This window comes from Bubalus bubalis, chromosome 14 (genome assembly GCF_019923935.1).
Source record: "Bubalus bubalis isolate 160015118507 breed Murrah chromosome 14, NDDB_SH_1, whole genome shotgun sequence".
NCBI lineage: Eukaryota > Metazoa > Chordata > Mammalia > Artiodactyla > Bovidae > Bubalus > Bubalus bubalis.
This window is the reverse complement of record NC_059170.1, coordinates 65692410-65718302: the sequence shown is the minus strand read 5'-3', so window position 1 is coordinate 65718302 and position 25893 is coordinate 65692410. Positions and strand designations below refer to the sequence as shown.

General features: G+C 47.7%; 2 protein-coding genes across 4 annotated transcripts in view; one reads left to right on the top strand and one right to left on the bottom strand.

Moving 5' to 3' along the window:
- Window positions 1–25893, bottom strand: part of CCNY (cyclin Y) — a 120484-nt gene that overhangs the window by 91757 nt on the left and 2834 nt on the right. The window contains exon 1 of one of the 2 annotated variants that reach the window (XM_006063185.4): window positions 17005–17265. The exons of the other annotated variant lie outside the window; for it this stretch is intronic. Coding sequence (XP_006063247.2) covers window positions 17005–17158 — 154 coding nt within the window. The 5' untranslated portion in view covers window positions 17159–17265. Of the gene's footprint in view, window positions 1–17004; window positions 17266–25893 lie in introns of those variants that run through there. 2 annotated transcript variants of the gene reach the window in all.
- On the top strand, window positions 17646–25406 carry LOC102395769 (endogenous retrovirus group V member 1 Env polyprotein). 2 transcript variants are annotated; one of them, XM_006063186.4, is made up of 2 exons: window positions 17646–17753; window positions 22899–25406. In XM_006063186.4, exon 2 carries the CDS (start codon window positions 23116–23118, stop codon window positions 24166–24168), a length of 1053 nt encoding a protein of 350 aa, XP_006063248.3. In that variant the 5' UTR covers window positions 17646–17753; window positions 22899–23115; the 3' UTR covers window positions 24169–25406. The 2 variants fall into 2 exon arrangements, with proteins under 2 accessions (XP_006063248.3, XP_044784156.2); XM_044928221.2 differs by lacking the exon at window positions 17646–17753 and adding an exon at window positions 18741–19483.

Genomic DNA, 25893 nt, shown 5'->3' with positions numbered 1-25893 from the left:
GATCCTTCCAACCCAGGGATCGAACCCACATCTCCTGTGTCTCCTGCACTGGCAGGCAGATTCTTTACCACTGAGCCACTGGCAGTACTCAATAAACACTGTCAACATCTCACTGAACTCTCTACTCTGTGAGCTACCAGCAGATAAGCTGCCTCTCTTTGATTTCTCAGGCCCAGCAAGCAAAATTGTGTGAGTTTACAAGAGACTGGCTTCTAGTCACATTCTCAGGCAGAATGATTGGCTACTGATGTTACTGTGATGTTCTGGAAAGGAAAATATTGCATCCGTATTTCTTAAGAGGGAAAGGTTTTTCCAAACTAAGAGAAAAATTACTTCTAAAAGGCAAATAACCTGCTGGAAATTAAGGAAGTGTTCAAGGAATGAGGAAGACATAGCAAAATGACACAGCTTGTAAAGAAACAGTCTGCAGTTTGAAGAGGCTTCCACCAACCAAATCTGGGACAACTTGAGCAACAACAACAATGAAAAAAGAAGACAAGGGTATTGCAACTCACTGAATAAAAAAAGAATCCATGACTCCATACTGGCAAATATGTAAGTGAGAAGGAAGAGCTCACCCCCACAATAGATGCCTACCCCAAACACGGAAGGGGCTAAGTCACCAATGGACACTGCAGCTCGCAGAAAAAAACTCATCAGAAACAGGGTGTCAACACAGTCTCAATCTCCCCACAAATCACTTATTACTATTAACTAAAGCTAGAGTGCTGAATAAACCTGGATGACATCGTCCCTTAACCAAGGGTGAAGTCAACATCAGCAGCACTGGGATGAACAGGACACACGTGCCCCTGGGTGTGATGTGCCAGTCAAAGCAGGCTAATACATAGTGAATACTTAAGCCTGTACATCTTAGGATGCTGCTCTGTTGGTTAAAAATTGAAACTGGCAGAATGATTCCTGGGAATGCTAAGCCCTCACGGGTCCCTGGGTGGGGGAGCTGGCACCGGTGGGTACCCAGAGGGTATTTTGAGTGTTTCAGGGTCCACTGATTTCTGCAAGGTTTGCTGGCTGGTGCTCCTTTGGAAAAGTCCACTCGCTCTATTTACTCTAATATATTCCTCACACAATACTCCATTACTGCAGTTGGTGTGTGTGTGTGTTTGGTCACTCAGTCATGTCCGACTCCTGGCGACCCCATGAACTGTAACTCTCCAGGCTCCTCTGTCCATGGGATTTTCTTAGCAAGAATACTAGAGTGGGTTGCCATCCCCTCCTCCAGGGGATCTTTCCAACCCAGGGATTGAACCTGGCTCTCTTGCATTGAAGGCAGATTCTTTACCACTGAGCCACTGGGGAACCCCTATTGCAGATATAGATTTGGTAATAATGCTGCTATTTCCTGTTAGAATCTAGAAAAAGCCCTGCTGCTACTACTGGGGCCATTCAAATCAAACTCTGAGAAAACTCGAAACCCACCAACCAACTTGTCTACAAAGCCAAAAAAAAAAAAAAAAACAATCATAAAACCTCTGGGAGAGGCTTTCAGTTCCCATCTTTACAATAAAAATTTTTTACAGCTAAGTCAAAGTGTACATCATTTTAAAATGTTGTGAAAGTACGTAAACAAGCATGCAAAAATGTGGATAAGAACCTTCTGTGCATTTTTATAATTTACTGAAATCAATTAAAGCCCAAAACATAGTGTTATGAAGACACTTAAGTGGGCAGTTTTAGAAGAGAACAAAAATGCTTATTTCAATTCAAGTTACATAAACTCCTAAAAAAAAAAATCTAAGATAGGAAAGCTGACAGATGTTCACAGTCTAAGAACATTTTTTTTAAGTGGATAAACCTGGAATTTATAAGGGGCAAGCTCAGAAAGAGTGAGAAAGAGAAACAGTAATTTTAGTAACCAATAGATTTTCCAGCTTTCAAATTAACAAAAGCCTCAAAGAAATTTTTTAATTTGTTTCTTAATAGAGATAACCATGCTTTTCTGCTAAGGTCCCTCTTTTCAAAACTATTTGCAAACTTATCCTTAGCTTGAGTTTTACCCAAATCAATTTATTTTAGGTCTACTAGGGAATTTCTTTTCCTACTAAGAAACACTGAAATATGGATTTAAAAAATATACCTATCTGAAAAAATTATTTCCAAATGCCCTTCTCTGAAATGTGCTTCCCCCAACCATTCACCAGCCCCTGCATCCTCATCCTTTTATCTATTTCCACAACAACAGAGATAATGCTTCTATAGTCATGTCCAGATCCCCATCTCGACCTTCACACACCATAGCTGACTGCACGCCTTGCACAGGGGAGCCACCCCATTAATTGGGCTGAGTGAATGCAGTCCTTTCTCCTGGGAAGCCGGAACAGTGAGATCCTAGTCAGTCGGTGGGGGTCTTAGAACTGAGGGAGGGAAGGAGGAAGGAAGGAAAGAAGAAATTTTATAAAGAATAAAAATTGACACAAAAGTAAATCTGAGACATGGAGAAGGATAAGACCAACTAAGCTTGACAAGAAAATTTGATAGTAAAATACTGAAGAGAAAGGCACACCTGTCCCAACAGGGAGTCCAACTCCCAACTCCAGTTCCCTGTGAGACTCAGGGTGCTCCTGGCCTCGCTTTCCATGAAATATCCTGCCATACTTGCAACAGCTCTTCCCTCTCGCACTCCCCACCCACCTTGCTCTCGTGGTCTCAGTGGACTTCTGTTACATACAAGCAAGAGAATCTGGTCTAACGTTCATGGTAAGCCGCCTCCAATACAGCCCCCCAAATACCTCCAGGTATTCGCACTCCTGTGGATCACAGGCTCCTTGGGTGTGGGCCAGCCTTGAGCAATGATGAAATGCCATTTTTAACTTAGGTACAGAAAGGCTGTGGCTTTTACCCTAGGGGTCTCTCTTGCCCTCCCAGACCACTGGTTCCAGGGAAGGCAGCTGCCAGTGTGAGCTGCCCTGGAGAGGCCCGCAAGGCAAGGAAATGATATCTACAGCCAGCACCTGAGGCCTTGGGAAGAGATTCGATTCCCCTGGTTGAGCCCTAAGAGAATGGAGGCCCCAGCTGACAGCTGGACTGCAATGCCACCAGAGGCCCCGGGCTAAGCTAGGTCTGAGTCCCGACCCACAGACACTGAGGATAATGAATGCTGTTGTTACTAAACTTGGGGGTGGTTTGTTACACAGCCTGATGACCAACACAATTCTCTAAGACACAACTCTCAATCAGACTAACATCATGTAAAGAACGAATATTAAGATGGGTCAAGATTCATCTCCTCCGGGGAAATCTTTAACCTGGTGGCGAGAACCAGGGTGAAAGGCTCTGACCCCGTCAAGAGACAGCTCCCGCCTGCACACCACCCAGCAGGAATCGTGGGGCGCTGGGGAGGAGCAGCCCTCCCAGCAGGCCGCCTGGCCTAGAGCTCAAGGATCTCGGTGGTCCCTGATGGTATAAACATTCTGTGATTCTATGAAGGTTAACTTCACAAGCTCAACAAAAATAGTTCTCAAGACGTTATTCTGTCTTCCACATTACAACTTGGAGTCATCATTTTCCAGAATCCAGAGTTATGTGCAAAATACACAAGACACTGCTCCCCAATGAATATCCATCCATTAGGAAATCTTTTAGAACAAACATCCCCCTAACAAGCATAATCCATTAAATGAGATGTCTGGGGACTAAGCCACCAAGTCCAACATCATCTACTGACTTCACACCATCCTGTGACCAATTCGTGTGAGATCTTTCTGAAGACTGCCCTGCCCACTTCCTGCCTCTTCCCCACTCCCACTCCTCTTCCCTCGCCACCCAGGATGCCTTGCCAAAGCATCCCCTGACCACATCCCCTCACCACCTAGGTCAGAGGTCACCACTAGCCTCCCTTATACCTCAGCATAAGGTACTGCAATCATTTATCTGCATATCTGTCTCCCTTAAAGGATCATCAGGTCCTTAAGGGCAAAGTCTGAGCTACACTGTTCTTTGTAGCCAGGGCTACAATGTAGCCAGTAGCCAGGGCTCTGAGCTGGCACCACGAATTCCCCTGTAAGTGGACCAGACATCTCTCAGCCAACACGTGCTACTGAATTTCACATTCTCTCCAATTCTGTGGCTGAAGAGAACACATTCTAGAAATACTTTCTCATGAGGAATTTACCACTTGCTAGACATATTAGTTTAAGACAGAAAGAAGCTCCCTGACTTCTCAACATTAGCATTTTGCTCACATGGCCTGCTTTGTCTATAGAGAGAATTCCAAACTGTCACCACGGTTCTGAACTCTGGGGGAAAAAAAAAAAAGATTTGTGATCAGCTTTGTGATGAGATCGCTGATCCCATCATCAACAGTAACAATCATTTCAAATAAAAATGGTACCAAAAGTTGTGTATTCTCAGTAGACTTTAGAGAAATGAAGGCTAAAGTTCCACACACCAAGTGTCTTCTAATAATACCTGAAAATTAGGTAAATTACCTGCATCCCAGGGAGCAAACCAAACAACATGGCCAACACAGATCTCAGTGACGGTGCCCAGCTGGCCGCTATGTTAAACCACCAACAGGTAAAAGGAAAAATAGTCCCACGAACTGTTGGGCTGTAGACACTTGCGAGGCACACTGCTCTTTACCGAGGGAACAGGATGCAAGTTCATACTGGACACCCCTTTATATCCTGGTCACCTGCTCACTGAAAGAGTCTTGTGAGGGCACCTAATAAGAAGCTCTTCTGGTCATACTGCCCCACGGTTTTGTTTATATGCCGAAAATAAAAATACTTAAAATCCTCTATAACCACAATCTTCTGTCTCAGAGTTCCCACACATTGCCAAGCACCACTCTGTAAGTGGTGCAGAATGCGTTTTGCTGTTTCTTCTTACGCAAAGAGACTCGCTACCGGCCTGCTCGTGAAAGGAGCTTCAAGAACTATGACACACTTCGCCTGGGAAAGGCTAGACCTTCCCTTCCTGAGAGATCTCTTACTTCATGCACACAGGCATGTGCTGGGCTTAGTTAAACTTAGGAGTCACTCTGAAAACAATACTGAAGGTCACTTTGGGGGACTTTAGAATACAGAAAGAACTGAGAGAAAATGACCAAGCTCTGGCTGCTTCCGAGGCTCATCTCTGCATCATGTCCAGATGTGTTCTCCAAACAGTGCTGCTAAATGGCACACTGCGTGTGCGCAGACAGGCAGCCCCAGACGCAGTCCCAGCCTCAAGGCCTCGGTCTTCCCATCTTTCTGCTGGGATCCTTTTCAATCCTGCAATCAAGGTCCAGGCAGCCGGCTTCCCTCCTAGCTCTGTAACAAGGGTGCTGACCACCATCCCTCTAACCAGCAGCTGCACTTTGACCACAAGGATGCTTCCTAACCAGTGATCTGTGCTATGTGGGCACTGACCATACACCTTCAGCCCCCAGGCTCTGGGAGGACACCTCTAACGTCAGGAACCAATACATACATACAGACACATACTTCGTTTGTATCTTTATAAGGACTTTTACAATGGAGGGACTGACAGTTTGGGTTCAAATATTCATAGAAGCAAGGTTTAATTGTCAGGAATACAGCATCACCATATTTTAGGGGGCTTTCTTCACCTAGGCAAGCTACAAATCAAGACCTCAATTTCTAAACTTCCACCTCAAGAAACCCAAACTCCACTTCCTCATTCCAGCAGTGGTGTGCTTGGGTACAGAAACTTCTTGAAATCAAATGACTTAAGTGGGTTCATCTCTCAACTTTTTTCCTTCAGAGTGTAACAGTGCAACAGAGATCCACGCCTTGAGGGTTCCCCCTCAAGTTTTCTACTGAGCGTGACCTGAACACCAGACCCTGAATCAAACACCCACCCAGTTCACCCAGATTGTCCAGCTGCAGAGAGGAGATTTGATAAGCCCCACAAAAATACAAAATTGCACTGAGCACTCAAACCAAGCCAGAATGATGCAGAAAACACAGATCAGAGCTTTACCAACTTGAACAATCTTTACATTTCTCCTCAAAACAGAGTCTCAGAGTAGAGTCCACTGTAAGTATTGATAAGATATGAAAAACCCACACAAAAAAACTAGCTGATTTTGAAGTTGAAGTAAAAAATAAAACTGCTGGCTAAAAGAAGAAAAATGTACCACGCCTCTCAGTATATTGCATTAAAAAGGGAAAAAAGAAGTAAAAAAGGAAAAGGCACAGAGAAGAAAAACACATGACCTTTAATCTGAGTAAAGGAATCACACACCATTCAATGCACCCAGAACGCCACGGCACCATCAGAGTCAAAGGCACAGATTTCTGTCCATAGCACCACAAGGAGCCCCAGCTCAGAGCCTGGGACAGTTCCACGGAGTCCACATGAGTGCAGAAAGCAGTCCTGTGGGGGAACAGTGGCATGGTCCACACGGTGCCCCAGGAGGCCCGCACTGCAGCCTCTGGTGTGCACAGAACCGCCACCATGTCAGTTTCTCTGTCACTTTGACTCTCGGAACCTGGCAGCTCAGTGGTTCTCAAAAGGGGCAGAGGGGAGCTGCCCTCTGGGGAAATGAGATTTAGCAAAGTCTGGAGACATGTCTGACTGTCCTGAGCAGTGGGTAGAGGAAGGGGCGCTGCTAAGCATGCTACCATGGACAGGCAGCCCCACCACCACCACCAAGGAAGGATCCTGCCCAAAGCGTCAATGACACCAAGGCTGAGAGACCCAGTGGACCTTCACTGAGGACGCCTGCTTTACTGAACGTGACCCTGATTTTCACCCCAAGAGGCCAGGCTCCATAAATATCCCCTCACATGTGAATACAGCTCATCAAGACTGAAACCCATTTATGAAAATCAGCTTGAGGTCCTTCTTGGCTGGATCTCAGCACTACGTTCCGGACCCAGAAGGCGGGGGACAGCACTCACCCAGTGCCCCGGCTGCCACCCTTCTGCATCCAATGTGAAGACACAGATCGAGCCTGAGGCCCCTGGGGGCTGGGTGGCCAGGACGAGGGTGACTCAGCCTGGCCTCAGTGGCTGGGGCCCACGCTTACTCGTTCCGCCCTCTCTTGTCCTCACACTCTGTCCACAGCTCCTTCTGTCCTTACCTCTGAGCCATCACAGCACCATTTTATCCCAGACACAGGAATAACTTTTGTTTTCAAAAAACCCGACTCTAGATTCCACAGGGGCTACTCCCAGAACATTCTTGGTTAAATGAGAGAAGACAATATGGTCCAGCCATCCAGTCTCCTGGTTCCACGCCAGAAGCCCACAGGGCCCCAGTAGACCATCCCCACCAACTGAAAACCATGGCCACACTCGCCATCCAGCCCCAGCCATGCTCAAAGGCTCAGAGACACCCAACGTGGCCCAGGAGCAGAGCCACTGACCGCTCCTGGGCCACCGTGGGGGCTGTGCTTGTCTGGGGGTCTTGTGCTAGGTCTCCTCCCCACTTCTCGAGGCCACTGCAGCTCCTTCACACACACTCTGCTCACATCCTGCACTCCCATCACCCAGGGGCCAGTGACAGCTGCAAAGCCTGCAACAAAGCCGCACCACCATCGCTGCAAAGGAGCAGGCCCTGCAGCCGGGCCAGGGCTCCGAACAACCAGCCTCTGGAAAGAGAGTGGCGTGCAAAGCAAGGACCTGTGCTCTCCTCCTCCAGTTCCGGGCTGTGTGGTTAAAACCCAAAGTCACACTTCTGAAGGCCAGCTCTGCTATGCTTCCTCCAGATGTCTGACTAAATGCAAGAAACAGAAAATTAGACATTAGATTTATCTTAAGAGTCAAATGTATGCTAACATTACAGTGAATGAACGAGTCCCCATTGCAGCTTGCAGAAGACAGAGGGCATTCTCCAACGCTGCAGAAACTCTGCTTACTAATGCCTTTCAAGCAAAGGAGTAACAAGGACTATACATTAAAATAACCACCCATCACTGACAGCTTGAGGGGAAAAAAGATTGTCCGCATAAAACTGGCAAAAGCAATGTTCACTATAAATGAAGGTACGGCTTGATTGTTTTGGGAGTTCAAAATTTTCGAAGCTGAATTCAAACACAGCATCATGACTTCGACTCTCGTCCTAGATTTTGGCAGAACGCATGGGGAGCCCTAAAACCTGGACTGACAAGCAACTGTACAAAATCTAGATCCACATCTAGAAACAAGAGCGTGTTTAAAAGAGGATGACGATTACACTTTACAGAACAGCTGTCACCAACTGGTATCCTGAGTCAGAGGTTCATTAATGGACAAAATTCTAAGTGTGGAGCAAAGTCTTCTCTTGAAGTACAGGCCTCTCAACCTATCAATCCATGCGCCAATCCCCTAGGTTATTGGTCAATTTGCAGAGTGAAACAAGATTCCCCAAATATAATCAGAATATTTTTCATAGCTTTTCTTTCCCCACCAAGGACCAGAATCACCCAGCCACGAGAAAGAACTTGCTTACAGAATGTTTCAAGCGCTACACTCATGGCTATACTACATATCAACCAACTCCCATGCACAGTGTTTCCTATTCACCCTCCTCAGAGTCACAAGGTCTATAATCAGAGGCATCCAAAATAGAAGTGACTTGCATTTCACCATCCAACGAAGATTTCTGCAAAGCTCACGGAGCACACTGGCAACGATGTGACTGCAGTGGCGAACAATTATCTTTAGTGCACTCCAGCTGTATTCCTCTCGGCACCAGGAGCCAGCTGGCATGTCCGCGGAGGCTGGTACATCTCTGCTGGGCACGGCACTCATCTGTCACACCCAATGAGCCCCCACTATACAGCCCGAGTAGGGGACAAAGACCGCAGAAAATGACCCAGAAATTAAAATCACACGTGCCAGGTGATGTATCTATAGAATAATGAAACCAGGTTGAATTTTTTTTTTTTAATCAAAGTAGTATAACCAAGGGAGACTAGACACTTAGCCCAGAGCTGTCACCATTGCTGGAACATTTGAGAACTCCCTTTTTGGACTCTTTTCAGTCCAACTTTTGATCCATATGAAAAAACAAATAATGAAAACAAAAATCTCTTTACAAAGTCAAAACTAATGTATAAAATGTTAGTATTCTGACAAAGGTGAAGAATAAAGGATTTCAAGGCTTTCCACTCCAGTATTTACATGTTAAGTAACCTCCCAGCAAAGCAGCAGAGAACCCAGCATGCTGCTGCTTGGGACCAACCGTCCCTGAGATGACCTCTCTTCTAAGAGCCACCAACTGACTTTCTAGGCAGAATCTTGCCAACTGAGGAGCCTGCCAAGTTGTCTGCTGTTGGGCCGACCACTCAATTTTAACTTCAGCACATCCCTCTCTCCAAGCTGGCAGAGGGCAATAGAAGCCTCAAAAAGAAGCAAAGGAAGGGACCACAGGTCTCCTCTGACCTCGCAGCTGTAGAGCCAGCCGGTCAGACTTTTCCGTGAAAGAAATGGGCACAAACCATCCCCCAAATTTACTCAGGGCTGCCTGTGCTTATTTTTCAGCCCATCAACTCCTATTTAGTTAGAGCAGTATTTTAATAAAATAAAACATCTGTATGCAGGCCTCTAAAACCTTATTCTTTGAAGATTTTTTTTTTTTTTTTTTTAAATCCCTGGCCTCACCCTCTCTGTCAGGGCACAAGCTGATGTTCCAAGGATGAGAGTGGATGCCAGCTGGGTGGGCCCGGCACCCACGGGAGAATTGCCTCAAACACTCATCCCACCCTCTCTGCGCGGCATTATGGTGTGACTGTACAGAGATGCAACCTAGAAGGGCAATAAATGCCAAGAAGAGGAGGATTTGCAGTCCAAATTCTACTGCCAGCAAGTATCCACTCAAGTCACAGAGCTCTATTTAACCTCATCCCACCCAGCTCTCAAATTCCACTTATCCTTCCAGGACTGCCTTGAACCCTCGATGTGTCTGCAAGACAAGCCCTCTGGCTTCTGGCTTCTCTGGCTACAGCAAGTTCACACAGGCTCCTGTAGCTCTTTCCACCCACTGCATATTTAATTCAAGAAAATTAACCTGAATGCTATGTTCATAATGACATATATCCATCTAGCACCTCTGGTTTATTAACCATCTTAGTCTAATTTCAGGTTCCTTGGGTCACACGTCAAGGCAGTATGTTTAAGCAGAGATCCAGTGAGGCTCAGGAGGACAGATGATCCATAGCCAAGGCGGGGTCATGGCCAGACTGCAGACTCCCGACTTCTGGGCTCTTCACCCTCCACCCACTTCACATAGCCAGAGGCATATTTTGAAAAACATTCAGGGAAGAGCCCTCCCTCTTCTTCAGGAAAGGTAGGACAGGCTAACAGTGAGTCTAAGCACACAGAGGAAACGATCTCCTACCCAAGACTTGCAGCCACAAACTCAACATTTCACAATGATGCAAAGGCTGCAGAGAGTGAGCTCTCTCTTTCCTTCTAGCTCTCTGCTGAGAATGTGCTGAAAGCATGAGAGGCCCTGACATCAACTGCTGGTGCCATGCACTTACCCTGGGCGCCCAGATGTTGAATCATTAAGGGATGTGTACTTTGAAGTATGACAAGTGTAACACTGTCAATAGCTCTCTTTGGAAAAATACCAAACACTGCTTCCTTACAGACAAGTCCAACACTATACACTTGGAGCTACATCTCTGACCCTGCATGATTAAAACAGGATTTCAAAACTGCTCATGTGGCTTGTCTCCCATATTTTTCCTTTTGGTTCTGCCCTTTGCTGGGTAGGAATGGATTTCATCTTTGTGTTGTTAAGTTTCATCTAGCCAGAAATGTGAAAGCAATTCATCTAAAGATGATAGAGACAATCAGCTTTGTAGAAAAGGGTGAGAAAATCTATTCAATACTATTTCACAAAATTATTTAATATGCACTCCTCTCAAAAAGGAGCAGAAAAGTAAAACTCCTCATCACAAATACTGCTAGTCAAAAGTGCACAGGCAACAACTGAATCTCTGAAAACAAGGCAAGTGTGGGCCAGGCACAGACCACCCCCCACCTCAAACTAGCAGTCACAGCGCAGCTGAGGTGGGATTCTCTACCAAGTGAGGACAGGCTGGACTCCAACACTGCCACTAACCAGCTGCGGAAACGTGAGCAAATATCTTAACCTTTAAGACTCGATTACCTCTCCTGGAAAATGAGGACAAAGACATGAAGAGATTCACTGCCCTTGTCCAGGATCTGCAAGACCAGGGCAAGAGACTGCACCTCTCCAAGATTCAGTTTCCTCATGCATAGCATGAGGGGATGGGAGCAAACGACCCCCTGCTCTAAATCAGAGAGGAAAATTAAGTGAGCCGGGTGGTGGTCAGGGAGCCACCCATATGCAGTCAGCCCACACTTGGTCAGAGCATCTTCACAACCTCGCAGGCAGCACTGCTAATAAATTTTAGTTTGTAAGCAAAGTCTACAGGCATGGTTTTGCCCACCAAGCTGGAAAGGTTAAAGTGGGTTAAAGCCTGAGAAAAAGAATGCGTAAGAGATGAATTTCCATAGGCTGCAGACAGCGTGGAAACGGACTGCAGGAGTCCAAGCTAATCGCCCCAACAGGCACTGCGGTCCCTGGAGTTTAAACACTGGACTTTGCTGTGCACCTCCCGTGCCCGAGAGGAGCCGTTCAGATATCAGTGCTGTACAGCCCAGAACACACTTCACATTAAACACATGAAAACCACCGTGAGTGGCTATGTCCCTAATCAAAAATGTTTATCTAGTACCTTTTGGTGTGTTAAGCATTTGAGACTCTTTTTGATCCTCAAAGACGTGAGACAGCTAAAGTCATTCATCTAAAGAGACAAGGAAAGAAGACTGAACAGTATCGTGTTGTTAAAAAGATTGCCACTAGCCACGGTTTCCTTTCAGTTTCGTTTGGGTGTTTTTTCTTTCGCTATATGCTTTGAAATCTTTCTTAAGTTTCATTTTCAGGACATGACCCTATCTGCTTACTTCTCAGGTAGAAACGCACACCAACCAAAAAGTTTACTATCCCAATCTGCTTTCATTACTGCAAGTCTTACACATTCTCTACTTCCTCTCAATAAACACACACGCTGATGCTCTGACTGATGTCCTTCAGCGGGTAGCGTCACTCGTTCATTCAACAAATAGTTATAGCATGTCTGCAAGGTATCAGACAACCCAGTATTGTAAGCATGTGGGTTACATCAATGACTAAAGAGTTCTAGAACTTACATGCTAAAGTAAGTAGAAATAATTATGGTTACAGTTGTATATATGTACAAAAAGAGGCTTCGCAAGCGGTGCAGTGATAAAAGTATATATACAATGCACTATAGCTGACATGCAATAAAGAAAAATGGTGGTGCACAAAAGGCATATTAGGATTGCTGATGGGATGACAAGAGGGGTGTTTAGTGGGGTGTCTGGGAAGGATTCACTGAAAAGTGAGGCCTGAATTGAGACTGAACGTGGTGAGGAAGCTAGCCAAGAGCACACATGGAGAAGAGAACTCCAGGCAGGGTGACAGAGCAAAGGTCCTGGGGCAACTGCATGTCTGATGTGTTCAAGAAACAGCACTCAAGGGGCCAGTGTGGCTGCAAAGAGCAAGTGATTGAGGCAGGCAGGAAGATTGCAAAGGACCCTGGGGTCCCCTGGAAGGCCTGCGTTGTCAAATTCACTGTAAGGCTTTTATTCTATGTGACAGAAGGAGTCGCTGCAGTTTTCTGAGCAGAGGAGTGATGTGTTCAAGTTCTCAGAAGGATCTCAGTGCAGCAGCAGTGTAGAGAACAGACCGCGGTGGGTAAGCCTGGAGAGAGGCAGGGAGACCAGTCGGGCTCATTACATGGCAACAGCAGGAGAGGTTTTAAAGTGGTCAGATTCTGCACCAGGTCTTGGTTGTGGCACGTGGAACCTTTGATCTTCATTGCTGTATGTGGGATCTGGTTCCCTGACGACTGATCAAACCTGATCCCTTGCACTGGGAGTCTTAGCCACTGGACCACTAGGGGAATCCCTCTGGATGTGCTTTGAAGGCAGAGTCATGCCTTCCTAGCAGATTGAACAGGAGATGAGGAAGTGATAGGGTGGTCCAGGATGACAGCTAGTCCCTGGATGAAGTGGCTCTCAATCATTTTAAGATTTCAGTTTGTCAACCCAAACGGACACGCCAGGTGCAGGTATTATAATTATCCTGATTTATTTGGCCTCACTGAATTTTAAATTCTCTTTAGTCCGTTCCTCCTCTTCTTCTTCCATAAAAAATGATCCAATCAGTTAAGACCAGTTGTTACAGATGGAAGAAGAGAAACCACAGACATGACCCAGTGACCCACAGCCTACCCAAGGCGGCAACCCCAGCCTAGTTATTATCTGATGGCTAGTCAAGCAATACTGGAAAGTTTCCACTTGTAATTTAATGGCTCCATGGCTTTGGGCAAGTTATTTCTCCTCTCTGCCTTGTATCTGGTCGTAAAGTAAGGATGATATTGTCCCCAGGGTTACTGTGACTAAATGTTACTAAATGAATAAATTACTGAATGAAATAAATGTTACTGTCACTAAATGTGACTAAATGTTACTAAATGAATGAGCTGATGTCAAGCAACATGTAAGTGCTGTACTTTGTTATCATCATTGTTGCTAAGTGTTTTTGTTACTTCTTGATCTCAAATAACTTTATAAAAAGTAACATTTATTTCAGTTCAGTCCCTCAGTCCTGCTGACTCTTTGCCACCCCATGAACTGCAGCACACCAGGCCTCCCTGTCTGTCACTAACTCCTGGAGTTCATCCAAACTCATGTCCATCGAGTCGGTGATGCCATCCAGCCATCTCATCCTCTGTCGTCCCCTTCTCCTCCTGCCCCCAAACCCTCCCAGCATCAGAGTCTTTTCCAATGAGTCAACTCTTCGCATGAGGTGGCCAAAGTATTGGAGTTTCAGCTTTAGCATCAGTCCTTCTAAAGAACACTCAGGAGTGATCTACTTTAGAGTGGACTGTTTGATCTCCTTGCAGTCCAATGGACTCTCAAACATTTACTTAGTAACATTTATTTCGTTTAGTAACTCATTCTCTTACCTAATGAGTCTAACATAAATTTCTAAGACAGGAATAACCTAACATTGGGTGTCAACTGCTCAATCATGTTCGACTCTTTGCAACCCCATGGACTGTCCTCTAGGCTCCTCTGTCCACGGGATTCTCCAGGCAAGAATACTGGAGTGGGTAGCCATTCCCTCCGCCAGGGGATAGCGTACACTAAATACAAAAGGAGGCAAGTTCCCCTTGGGCATCATGGAAGCCTAATACAATCACTGCAATTCTATGGACAAACATTACCTGCTGTATTTGGGTGTGGAAAATATGAACCTAGTATCCTTGGTGCTCTAAAGAAACTAACCTAACCAAGCTCTATGAATTTCTCTGACTCTTCCAAGTCTAGCTATCTAGAAGGTCTTTCAGGACAGAAGAAATATGGTACTTAGGCACTTCACCTTTTGTTATGTACTAAAATTAAGAACTCTTGAGACACAGTTTTTAAAAGTTTAATCGTCTAACAATCAGAAGTTAAAATACAAATATATATACATACCTATACACTACAACTTAAATCTATTCTCTTCTGCCAGCTTCTGACACAATGAGTTCCCATGGAAAATGCGTCTGAACAACAATGACAATTCCAAGACTCATCCCAGCCAGTGATTTTCAAACCAGCAGCATCTCAGAATCACCTGGAGAGCTTTACGCATACTCATGACAAAGCCCAGTCCTAGATTTTTGGTCTAACTGAAATCATTGAGAACAGCTAAATAGGTAAATACTACAAGTATTATTGACTGAATGTGGTAGACAGAGAGAACACTAGTTAAATAGTGAACGAGGACTTCTAGGTTTAAATTAGCATCATAACCAGTGGGTTCTGGGGTGAGAAGACACTACAGCCCAGATGAGAAATCCTCTTAACCTGCTCTGCTAGTCTCTCAAACCATCCCAAAGCTCCAAAACAAGAACTAATGATCTTCCAAATGTTTCCTCAAAAACAAATGATGACCAAAACTTAAGACTTCTTCCAAATGAAAGAACACACAACATCATTCTACATTTTTCTGGCAAAACCCTTCTACACCTTATTGCCAAATAGCTGATTACAGTTACTTTTATTTTCCCCTTTCCTTATTATAGTCATAACAGCATGCAGCATGGGTCTAAGAAACGAGAGTCTTCCTTTTCTTTGTATTACTTTAATCCATTATTTAAAACAATGTCTGTACCCAATATTAGGGCACAACACAAGGGAGAAGTTATTTCCAATGTTACAACAATATATATGAGTAACGATATTCTACAACAAAGTCATTCATTCCTTTATAATACAACAGTTATTCAGTCTTTATTACATGCTGGACACTTCTTTCAGGTGCTTGGGACCACAGAAGTGATCAGGACAAGTGGGACTTATATCTTTCTGCTGTGCATGTGTGCTAAGTCGTGTCATTCATGTCCCACTCTTTTTGATCCCATGGACTACAGCCCACTATGTTCCTCTGTCCATGGGATTTCCCAGGCAAGAATACTGGAGTCAGTTGTCATTTCCTTCTCCAGGGGATCTTCCCAACCCAGGGATTCTTTACCACCTAGCTACCAGGGAAGGCTTCCCAGGTGGCACTGCTGCTGCTAAGTCACTTCAGTCGTGTCCAACTCTGTGCCACCCCATAGACGGCAGGTAAAGAACCCAACTGCCAATGCAGGAGACTCAAGAAATGCAGGCTTGCACCCTGGGTCAGGAAAATCCCCGGGAGAAGGAAATGGTAACCCACTCCAGTATTCTTGCCTGGACAATCCCATGGACAGAGGAGCCTGGCTGGCTACACTCCATGGGGTCAAAAAGAGTCAGCCAGGACTGAAGCGACTTAGCACCCATGCACCCAGACCACCAGTGAAGCCCAGGTTAACATAATGGAAGTTAAAATAACACCATTAGAAATGTCATACTGAACCCTAACTTACTGTCTACTATAAACCAGATATTAGTCTCTCTTTACATAGGGTACCCATTTACTAAAGTTGTTCTAAAGAGATGAATTTACTATTTACAAGAAATTAAATGATGCCAAACAATGAAAAAATTCTTCCCCGTGGCCGAGTTTAAATTTGGCTTTGCATACTAGATGGAATGCGCCATTCTAAAAGTGACAAGAATGAATTATGACAGAGTTGTGCCAATTCATTCACACAAGAAATTTTTTTCAAATTAGTTCAACCACATCAACTGTGAAAAGAATCCGTGGTTTAAAAAAAGTCAAGATTTCATAAAAATATATTTCCAATTTCAAATTTTTTTAAGTTGAAAATTACATAAACTGTTTGATGCATAAACTACCCATCTATTAGATACTAAATCACATAAGCTTATTGATAAAACAGTACTAATAAAATACTGTAAGACCAATTAAATAAACAATCATTACTAGGAGCAGCGATCAGTCTTTTAACTTCCTTTACAAATCCTAGTCCAGAAGTCATTGAAATCACTCAGAAATTCACAGGACTGTAATTCAACCTCAAGCAAAAACAAGGGGACTTATTCCAAAGCTGTCTGCAAATCACTGCGATAATACTGTAAAGAAAAAAAAATGTTAACGAATTCAGGTGACGTTATTTGACTGCAATCTCTCAACATTCCCCCACCCAAAATCCTTTTTGTTGTTGGTATTTTGCGAGGAGGGCTGTGGGGGGTTTTTTTGTTTTTTTAAAGAAATGGGGTCAGGGCCAGCAAGTGGGCTCAATTCGCGAGTTTCCGGGGAGCCGGCCCAGGCATTCAGTCCTCGGCCGTGCCCAGGGTCCCCATCGCCTTCGCCTCTCGGGATACAAACAGGCTCACCCTTTCGCGCGCAACTCGACAGGCAGCTCCGCCGGACAGACAGCCGAAGCCCGGCCTGGACCCCGCCCCGGCCCGCTCTCCGGGGCGAAGACCCCGGTCCGCTCGCGGTAACCGGTCGAGAGCAACGGCCGCCGGGCGGGGCGCGGGGTGCGGGGCGCGCGCGCAGGAGGCTCGGGGCGTCGGAGGAATCAGAGGGACCCCCGCCCGCCCGCCTCACCGTCGATGTTCTCCCGGTCGCTGATGTGCTGCAGGTTGCAGCCCGTGTCCTCGCGGCTCAGGTCGGCGTCGGGCCGGCAGGACTCCAGCCGCGAGTGGGCATTCCTGCGGAGCTTGGGGCTGGACGACACGCAGCACGAGGCGGTGTTCCCCATGGCTGGCGCCCCGGCCCCGGCGCGGCCCCGGGTCAGCAGCGGCGGCGGCGGCGCGGCCTCGCCATGGGCGGCCCGGCTCCCCTCGCCCGGCCCGGCGGCCTGTCCGCGGCGGAGGAGCGCCCGCGCCCGCGCGACTGCGGCCGCCCGGCCCGGCTCACCCCGCCGCCGCCATGGCGGGCGCCGCGCAACCGCCTCCGCTTCCCGATCGGCCCGGCTCTGCGCCGGCGGCCGCAAGCGGTTCCGGTTCAGGGGGCGCGGCCGTTCGGGATGCGGAGACGCGGGGGCGAAAGCAGGCGGCGGGGACGCGAGAGGCCGTGGGCGACGGTAACGCGGGCTGCGGGGAGGCGCGGCGCTGGGCCCGGGCGTGGGCGGCCCGGGGGACGTTGGGGCCCGGCCCCGCCCTCCGCGCCCTCCGCGCCCCGCCCACCCGCGGGCCCGGTCCCGCCCCCGCGCCCCGCCCACCCGCGGGCCGCCCCGCCCGCCCGGCCTCGCCCCGCCCTCTGCCCTGGAAGCGGATGCGGAGGAGGGGGCAGCCTTCCGCCCGCGCGTGCCGGCGGTGCAGTGGTGTAGCGAGGAACCGGCGCAGGGAAGAGAGGTGCGTGCGGCGCCTGGGCCACTGGCATCGGCGGATGGGAGTCGGGGTGGAGGGTGGAGATTTTTTTTTTTTCTCCTTTAAACTCTCAGAGGTCAGAGTTAATGGGCAGGGTTGGGGCGCTCTCCCGTCCTCAGCCGCCGGTCGTCTGCCCAGAATGCACCTTGGGCCGGGGCGGCGCCGCGCTCTCAGCAGGTTTATCGTCAGGTGCGCCAGGCTCTCCTGTTCACCCCACCACGCAGTCGGCTGTGGGTGCGAGAACTTTGCAGGGTGGTCCCCATCCTGCCACACACACACACACACACACACACACTGCAGGGTGGTCCCCATCCTGCCACACACACACACACACACACACACACACACACACACTGCAGGGTGGTCCCCATCCTGCCACACACACACAAACTGCCGGGTGGTCCCCATCCACACACACATACACTGCAGGGTGGTCCCCATACACACACACACACACACACTGCAGGGTGGTCCCCATCCTGCCACACACACACACACACACACACACTGCACGGTGGTCCCCATCCTGCCACACACACACACACACACACACACACACACTGCAGGGTGGTCCCCATCCTGCCACACACACACAAACTGCCGGGTGGTCCCCATCCACACACACACACACACACACACTGCAGGGTGGTCCCCATCCACACACACACACACACTGCAGGGTGGTCCCCATCCTGCCACACACACACAAACTGCCGGGTGGTCCCCATCCTGACACACACACACACACACACTGCAGGGTGGTCCCCATCCACACACACACACACACACACACACACACTGCAGGGTGGTCCCCATCCTGACACACACACGCGCACACACACACACATTGCCGGGTGGTCCCCATCCTGACACACACACGCGGACACACACACACACTGCCGGGTGGTCCCCATCCTGACACACACACACACACACACACTGCCGGGTGGTCCCCATCCTGACACACACACACTGCCGGGTGGTCCCCATCTTGACACACACACACACATACACACTGCCGGGTGGTCCCAATCCTGACACACACACACACACACACACACACACACTCTGCAGCGCTGCCCCCTCGCCTCCAGGAAGGACAAAATAAGGCAGCTGAAACAACCCTTCCCCCCCTTTCTAAATGGCCGGGGAAGGCATCCTGAGACCGGGGACAGAATGCTTTAGTGGGTGGAACCTGGCGTGACCCCATTCTCCATACAAGGAAACTGAGGCCCAGAAACACGACGTGTCGACACAGGTGCTAACTGGTAACAAAAGGGAGCAAATGCTCGGCGTCCGCAATGTGTGTACAGCTTGCCAGAGGCACTGTAAACATGATACTGTCTAATTCTGGACGAGTTTATTCTTTTTTAAACTTGTGCTTTCCCTTCTGTCTTTTTGTTACCCCGTATTTTAAAAGCTCCATGTCTTAAGTGTATTGTTGCCGTTTATTGGAATAAGTGGTCGGTGTCCTTGTTCTGACTTGCCCGGCTGTGCCGTCCCCAGCCCACCCGCGTCTCTAACGCGACTGTACTAACTGGGGATTAATGGGCGGCCAAACGTAAGATGATTTACACCCCCTCCCCTTTACCTGTGAGTTTGCAGCTGGTGTCATCTCATCTCTCATTCTTTTTTGTATATGCCTGAGTGGCTTCTTCCCCGCCTCAGAAGAGATTTGCTAAATAAACTGGGAGTTAGTATACTCTTAGAACCAGGTAAGAGCCAAGAAGACAGAAAATCAGAACAGAGAATGCATTTGTTAGTAGCCCCAGATGCCCCACCCATTAGTCATGAAAATATTGCCCAAGAAATTAGGGAACAGGTGGATCCTGTGGTTTGGAACTATATCTGTTCCAGGAAAGGCAAAGCTTGTTCCCTGGATGGAAATAGAGGTCAAGCCTGTGGGAAGATACCCCTGATAGAGGCACTATCTTTTAAAGCCTGAGACCTTGTCAGGGAGGAGGGGTCGCAGATCAAACTGCTGCTCTGCTCACCAAATTCCTAAAACACAGTCCCACTGACCCCAGTCAGTCCTATTACAGCACTCGAATTCTCCCATCCAAAAAGCCTCACAGGGATATGTTTTGGCCCCGGTTTGTATAAGACTTATGGGTCATCCACCCCATTCACCCGTTGGTGCCAAACCCATACATAAACCCAACTCACCTAAATGCCAGGGGTGCTCAGTACTTCTCTCTCCTAGACCTCAAGGATGCATGTTCTTTGTCCCCCTTCATCCAGACTCTCACACCTTTCTGCCTTTGAATGGAGGGAACTTGATACCCTGGAAGCACTTGGACAGTGCTTCCCTGAGGCTTTCTCTAGAGCCCCCATCTCTTTGGAAATGCATTAGCAAAAGAACTGATGGAACTGGGCCTGTAATGTGGAAGACTGTGTTCCAGTATGTTGATGACCTATTAATTGTTGTTCAGTCACTAAATCATGTCCGACTCTTTGTGTCCCCATGGACTGCAGCACACCAGGCTCCCCATCCTTCACTGTCTCCCAGAGTTTGCTGAAACTCATGTCTGACCATGAATAAGTTGTGAGATAAGGCAAGATTCAGATCAGAATACTGTTAAGGTCCCAAGTTTCCTGGCAGAAAGGGGATATAAAGTCTCCTCAACAAAGCCTGATCTTTTACAACAGGTTCAATGTTTAGGGTTTGTTTTGACCCCCTGGCCATAGATCAGAAAACAGCAGTTTGTGTATTACCACCTCCAGCCACAAAGAGACAACTCCGAGGCTTTCTCGGAATGTCTGGGTTCTGCCGTATCTGGATTCCAAGCATGGCCTTATGTATGAAGCTCGGAAGGGAGAAAGGGAACCCTTTCAGTGGAGTAGGGAGCATCAGTAGCACTTTGAGACTCAAGACTGAGTTGAGCAAAGCACCAGCACTGGGGCTTCCAAATTTAGACAAACCCTTCACCCTATCCATGAGAGGGCAGGGATAGCACTAGGAGTCCTGACCCCAAAATTGGGAGCAGATCAACGGCCAGTGGCTTACTTTGCAGAACAGTTCTACTCAGTAGCCTTGGGATGCTCCAGCTGCCTTCAGGCGTTAGCAGCATGGCCCTACTGGTCAGTGAGGCTTGCAAGCTCACCCTGGGACAACATCTAGATAAATTAACCCTTCATCAGGTGCAATCTGTGTTAGAAGCCAAAGGATACCATTGGTGAACCAGAGGGAGGTTAGCAAAATACCAGGCTCTTCTAATGGACGCCCCTGATATTACTTTAAAGGTGTGCCAAGCCTTAAACCCAGCACTTCTCCCAGCTGTTGAAAATGGAAATTTATTGCATCAGTGTACAGAGACAGTAAAACAAACTTATTCTGTCAGATCCAGTCTTCTGGATGAACCTCATGACAACCCTGAGGCTGAACGGTTCATTGACGGGAGTAGTTTATAGAGATGGGAATCCAAATGGCAGGCTGCTATAGTTAGGGCTTCCCTGGTGGCTCAGATGGTAAAGAATCCGCCTGCAGTGCTGGAGACCTGGGTTCAATCCCTGGGTTGGGAAGATCCCCTGGAGGAAGGCAAGGCAACCCACTCTGGTATTCTTGCTTTGATATCCCCATGGACAGAGGAGCTTGGCAGGCTACAGTCCATGTGATCGTCATGGGTCGGACACGACTTTGAGACTAAGCACAGCACACATAGTTAGCTTATATAAAATCAGCGAAGCCAAGGCCCCACCACCCAGACTTCAGCCCAGAAAAATATTTTTACTGATTCTAAATATGGATTCCATATGATATGTACATGCTCATGCTGCCATTTGGAGAGAGACAGGAATGTTAACTGCTAGAGATTCTGCCATCAAACATGAAGATTTAATCTTAGCTCTTTTAAAAGCAGTGCAGTTCCTGACCCAGGCACCAGTAATTCCCTGTAAGGGCCTTTGGAAGGACAGGTCCTCTATAACCCAAAGAAAGAACAAAGCTAATCAAGTCCCTAAACACACAGTGCAGGTGCAGAGCATCACCAAATCATGGCCCTAGTGATTGTCTCCCCACCCTGAACGGCCTGCCTTCCCCAGTATTCCCCACAGGAACAAGAGGATGCTGAAAAATGGGGCTATAAGAAGGCTGGAACAAGCTGGTATAGAAAGGATGACAAGTTTCTTATCCCTGGAGCCTAACAATGAAGGTTCATTAGGGTTCATATGATGCCACCACCTATGGGAGGAGTGCACTATGGGACTTGATACTAAGGACTTTTTCAGGAAAGGGGCTTAAAGGAGCAATAAAACAAGTGACCCTTGTTTGTGATTTGTATCCCTGTAATAATCTGTAAGCCCATGCAATCCCTGGTTCGTTACTCAAGCCAGTTCAACACCAATGGACAGACCTGGGGGAAGACTGGCAATTGAACTTCATCCAGATCCCCCCACAGTCAAGATAAAAGTATCTTCCTGTGTCCATCAGTACTTTTGCAGGATGGTTGGAAGTCTTCCCCATTCAATCTGAAAAGGCCACTGAAGTCTGTGAGTCTGTCTTATAGGAGACAGACAGTTGCTTGGTTTGGACTTCTAAAATCCCTCCAGAGCCATAATGGGCCCTCCTTCATAGCAAAGGAAGGCCTAACAAACACCTTGGGGATTAGCTATAATTTACACACTTCTTGGCACCTCCAGTCTTCAGGAAAAAGTAGGAAAAAATGAACCATACTTTAAAGAAAACCTTAACAAAACTTTGCCAAGAGACTCGTGAGCCCTGGTTCCTCTTGCACTCCTTGGGGTACACACTGCCTCCAGGGTATCCTGAAGTTTAGCCCATTTGACATGACCTAGCAGAGGCCCTTCCTTACCACTGGTGTGAGGAATTGAGCCAGTGTCTACACATGTACCGTTAACCTGGAACAGGATCACGAAGCAGCCTTGGCTAGTGCCAACAAGGCACCACCAGCGCCCACTAGGGATACAACAGAGGGGCAGCTTCTTTATGACTTAAGTTTGGGAACCAAGTTCTTAAAACTTGGAAGGAGGGAATCCCCTGAAGATCAGCTACCAAAATGGAAGGGCCTCTAAGGAGTAATTTTAGCCACCCTCACTGCCAGTGAACTACAAGGAATACCTAGTTAGTTACATTTAACTAGATTAAATCTCTTGCCTCCAAAAACCCCACAGGCTACAACGGAAGAACACACCTGTGAGCCAGTTGAAGACCTGAGATACTTATGCAGAAGAAAAGCACCACCAACTGATGAGTAAAAAGTGATGCATTAGGCTGGACTTCTGGTTGCTTATTTTGTCATTGCATTTTTGGTCACATATTCCTGGTTTGCTCAGCCACCCCCTCCGGATAAGCAGTTTTGGACCCTCAGAGCCTAGAAGACCAGAACCGATGACAGGATGGGAAACATGGACTCTTCTCCTGGCCCTTCTCCTAAGGAGGGGTTGGGGACAAAACAACGAGGAGAAGGGAACCTGGAGAGAGAACTCAGTCGTCAACTTCTCCAGCATGTTGGCCTCAGGAAATAATCTCTCCAGTTGTTGGACCTGTCATCCCCACCCACAAGAGGGGATTCCTCAGCTCCAGATTGTGCCGGTAGATGAGGATGTTAATCTCACCCTGACTTCTGAACCGGTTAGGAACACACTGCTTCTAATAGTGGATCTTGAAGATCACGAGGAAATGGGGTGTGTAGAGCTTACAGACACTTGGAACCAAACGGGTCTCTGGATCAAGCGGCCCTTTCTCTGCACAGGGCAAGGAAAACCCTGTTGCCCCTGCCAGACAGATGCCTGCCTTATTGATGGAGGAAGCTCACTGTCTATTTATCCAATGTCATTTTCCACGTTAAGCTCCTCCTGCACCCCTAACCAGACTCACTGGTGTGTGGACTCATCTCTGCTCTCCCCAGGCACCCAGCCCAACACATCTTGTACGCATTGGAGAGGAACAGCAGCCCCGGCCTGGAGGCTCACCTATCAGACCCCCTCTGCTTTCAGCGATGAGGAGGAAATAGAGGAAAACTCAGAACTAGATGGGGGACTGCTAGAAGGAGGGCCTTTGTCCCCCAGGTGCAGTAATGCCCCTCGTTGGGGTGCCCTTTTACGTCAATGGTTTAATTCTACTTCACCCCGCCAAGCTTGTACCCCTGCCGGATATCTATTCCTCTGTGGTCCACCGCAGAATAAACTACCCTTTGAAGGGAGCCCAAATTCCTCCTTCTCCTGGCCTCTCCGAGCAATGGCCTACCCATGCTTAGACAATGTTCACTTCCGAGGAGAATGCACTTTGGGCCGATTAGGCACTAAAGGACTAAGCACCACTGCATATAATAATGCCACCTCTCAAAACAGACATAACTGGGTACTCAGACTAGTCCTGGCAGGAATTGGGGCAGCCATAGGTCTGGCTGCCCCTTGGGGGGTTTTGCCTATCATGAAATAATCTTAAGAAACCTCACACAGGCCATAGAAAACCTGGTCTCAAAAAACGGTGATGGGAATTCCCCGGTGGTCCAGTGGTCAGGACTCCATGCTTTCACTGCCAAGGGTGCAGGTTCAATCCCTGGTCAGGGAACGAAGATCCTGCTTGATATGCCTGGTGCAGCCAAAAAAAACAACTGGTGATGCCTTTAAGGGGTCTCCAAGAGTCCCCAGATTCTTAGCCAATGTTGTATTTGACAATAACCCTGGATCATCTTCTGGATGAACAAGGGGGTGTCTATGCAGTGATTAACAAAACTTGTAGAACATGCATCAACAACTCAGCGGAAGTTGAAATAAATACTCAGGAAATTTATGAACATTTAAATGGCTACGTGGGTTCAGCTACCCCACTGCCCAAACTATATGGGACTCAGTCAAAGGCTTCATCCTATTTCATTCCTTGGTTCTTGCCTCTCCTGGGCCCTCTAGTGGTGCTAGTTCTTTTGCCATTATTCAGAGCCTGCCTGTTTAATCTTTAGTTAGATTTGTGTCTTCCATGCTTCAACAGTTCCAAGTGAGGCTCCTGATGGCCCAAGGATTTAAACCCATTCCTAGAAGGTGACCCTGGTCCCTATAGGTCTTTGGAACAGTCAGCGAGGGACTTCTGCACCTCTCGGCTAGGCTAGGGTCTCGGCAGGAAGAAGCTCCAGAAGAAGAGACATTCGGCTCCTTGACCCTTAAGAACAAAGGGTGTAGAACCCCTCAAAGGAAGATGAGATCAGCTGGGATCTTGGGTCATCTGCCAGGACACTTGCCCCTGGACAGCGCCTCCTTGAACAACAGGAAGCTGGCATCCGTAGACTGACCAAGGGGTGAAGCTTCCTTAAACAACATGGTGCTGAAGGTGATAAGTTAACTGCAAGTGATTAAAAACAACCTCACGCCTGTGCAGTAGGGCGATGTTGACCACTACACACCCTTCCCAGTGGCGGTAGTCTGCAAGTCTGCCATTTTGAAGTGCTAATGCAGAAAGCAAAAAACTGTGCACAATTTATTCATATGGCACTGCCAAGGAGGAGGGACAGACCACCTGAGCCATGCCCCCTGCCTGGACTGCAGGTCCATTCCCACCGTCACCCCATGTAAGGACCCAGGGAGCTCTTTGTGAAGGAGCAGATAGGCAAGGACACCTGATCCTTGCCTTTCTTCCCTTGTGCTGCAGTGTGAGCTGCCATAAAACCTTGTCGGAAATTCTCATCTGGCCTCATGTCAATGTCTGTTGATTAAAGAGTCCAAGGGCCCAGGTCAGTAATACTGGGAAAATGAATGACAGCAAAGTGCTAATGCCAAGATGAGGAAGGAAAGTTCTAAAGAATTCCAGTCACATAGAGGTGCGGAGGTAGCAACAGGATGAAATGACTTCTCTTTATTAAGGCAGTTCCGACCCTTTTGCTTCCCAGGCAAGTTTGACTGGAATGTAACTGCAAGTCAGTGAACATTCAGATTTTCAGGGCTGCGGTGCATGGTTACTGTGTGATCTGTTCCAGTTGCTGTTTTGTGATGTGGGTGCTGTGTGAAAGGAAGCATGCAGTCATTCGACCCTATGTGTGCGGCATGTCCATGCAGACACATGAACTTTTTATTTAATCGTAACAGTTAACAGATTTATATTAATGATGTGGGCTGAAGGGCTTACAAGGAGACACAGAATGGCACATAGGAGACAGCATGACTTCTGCAAGCT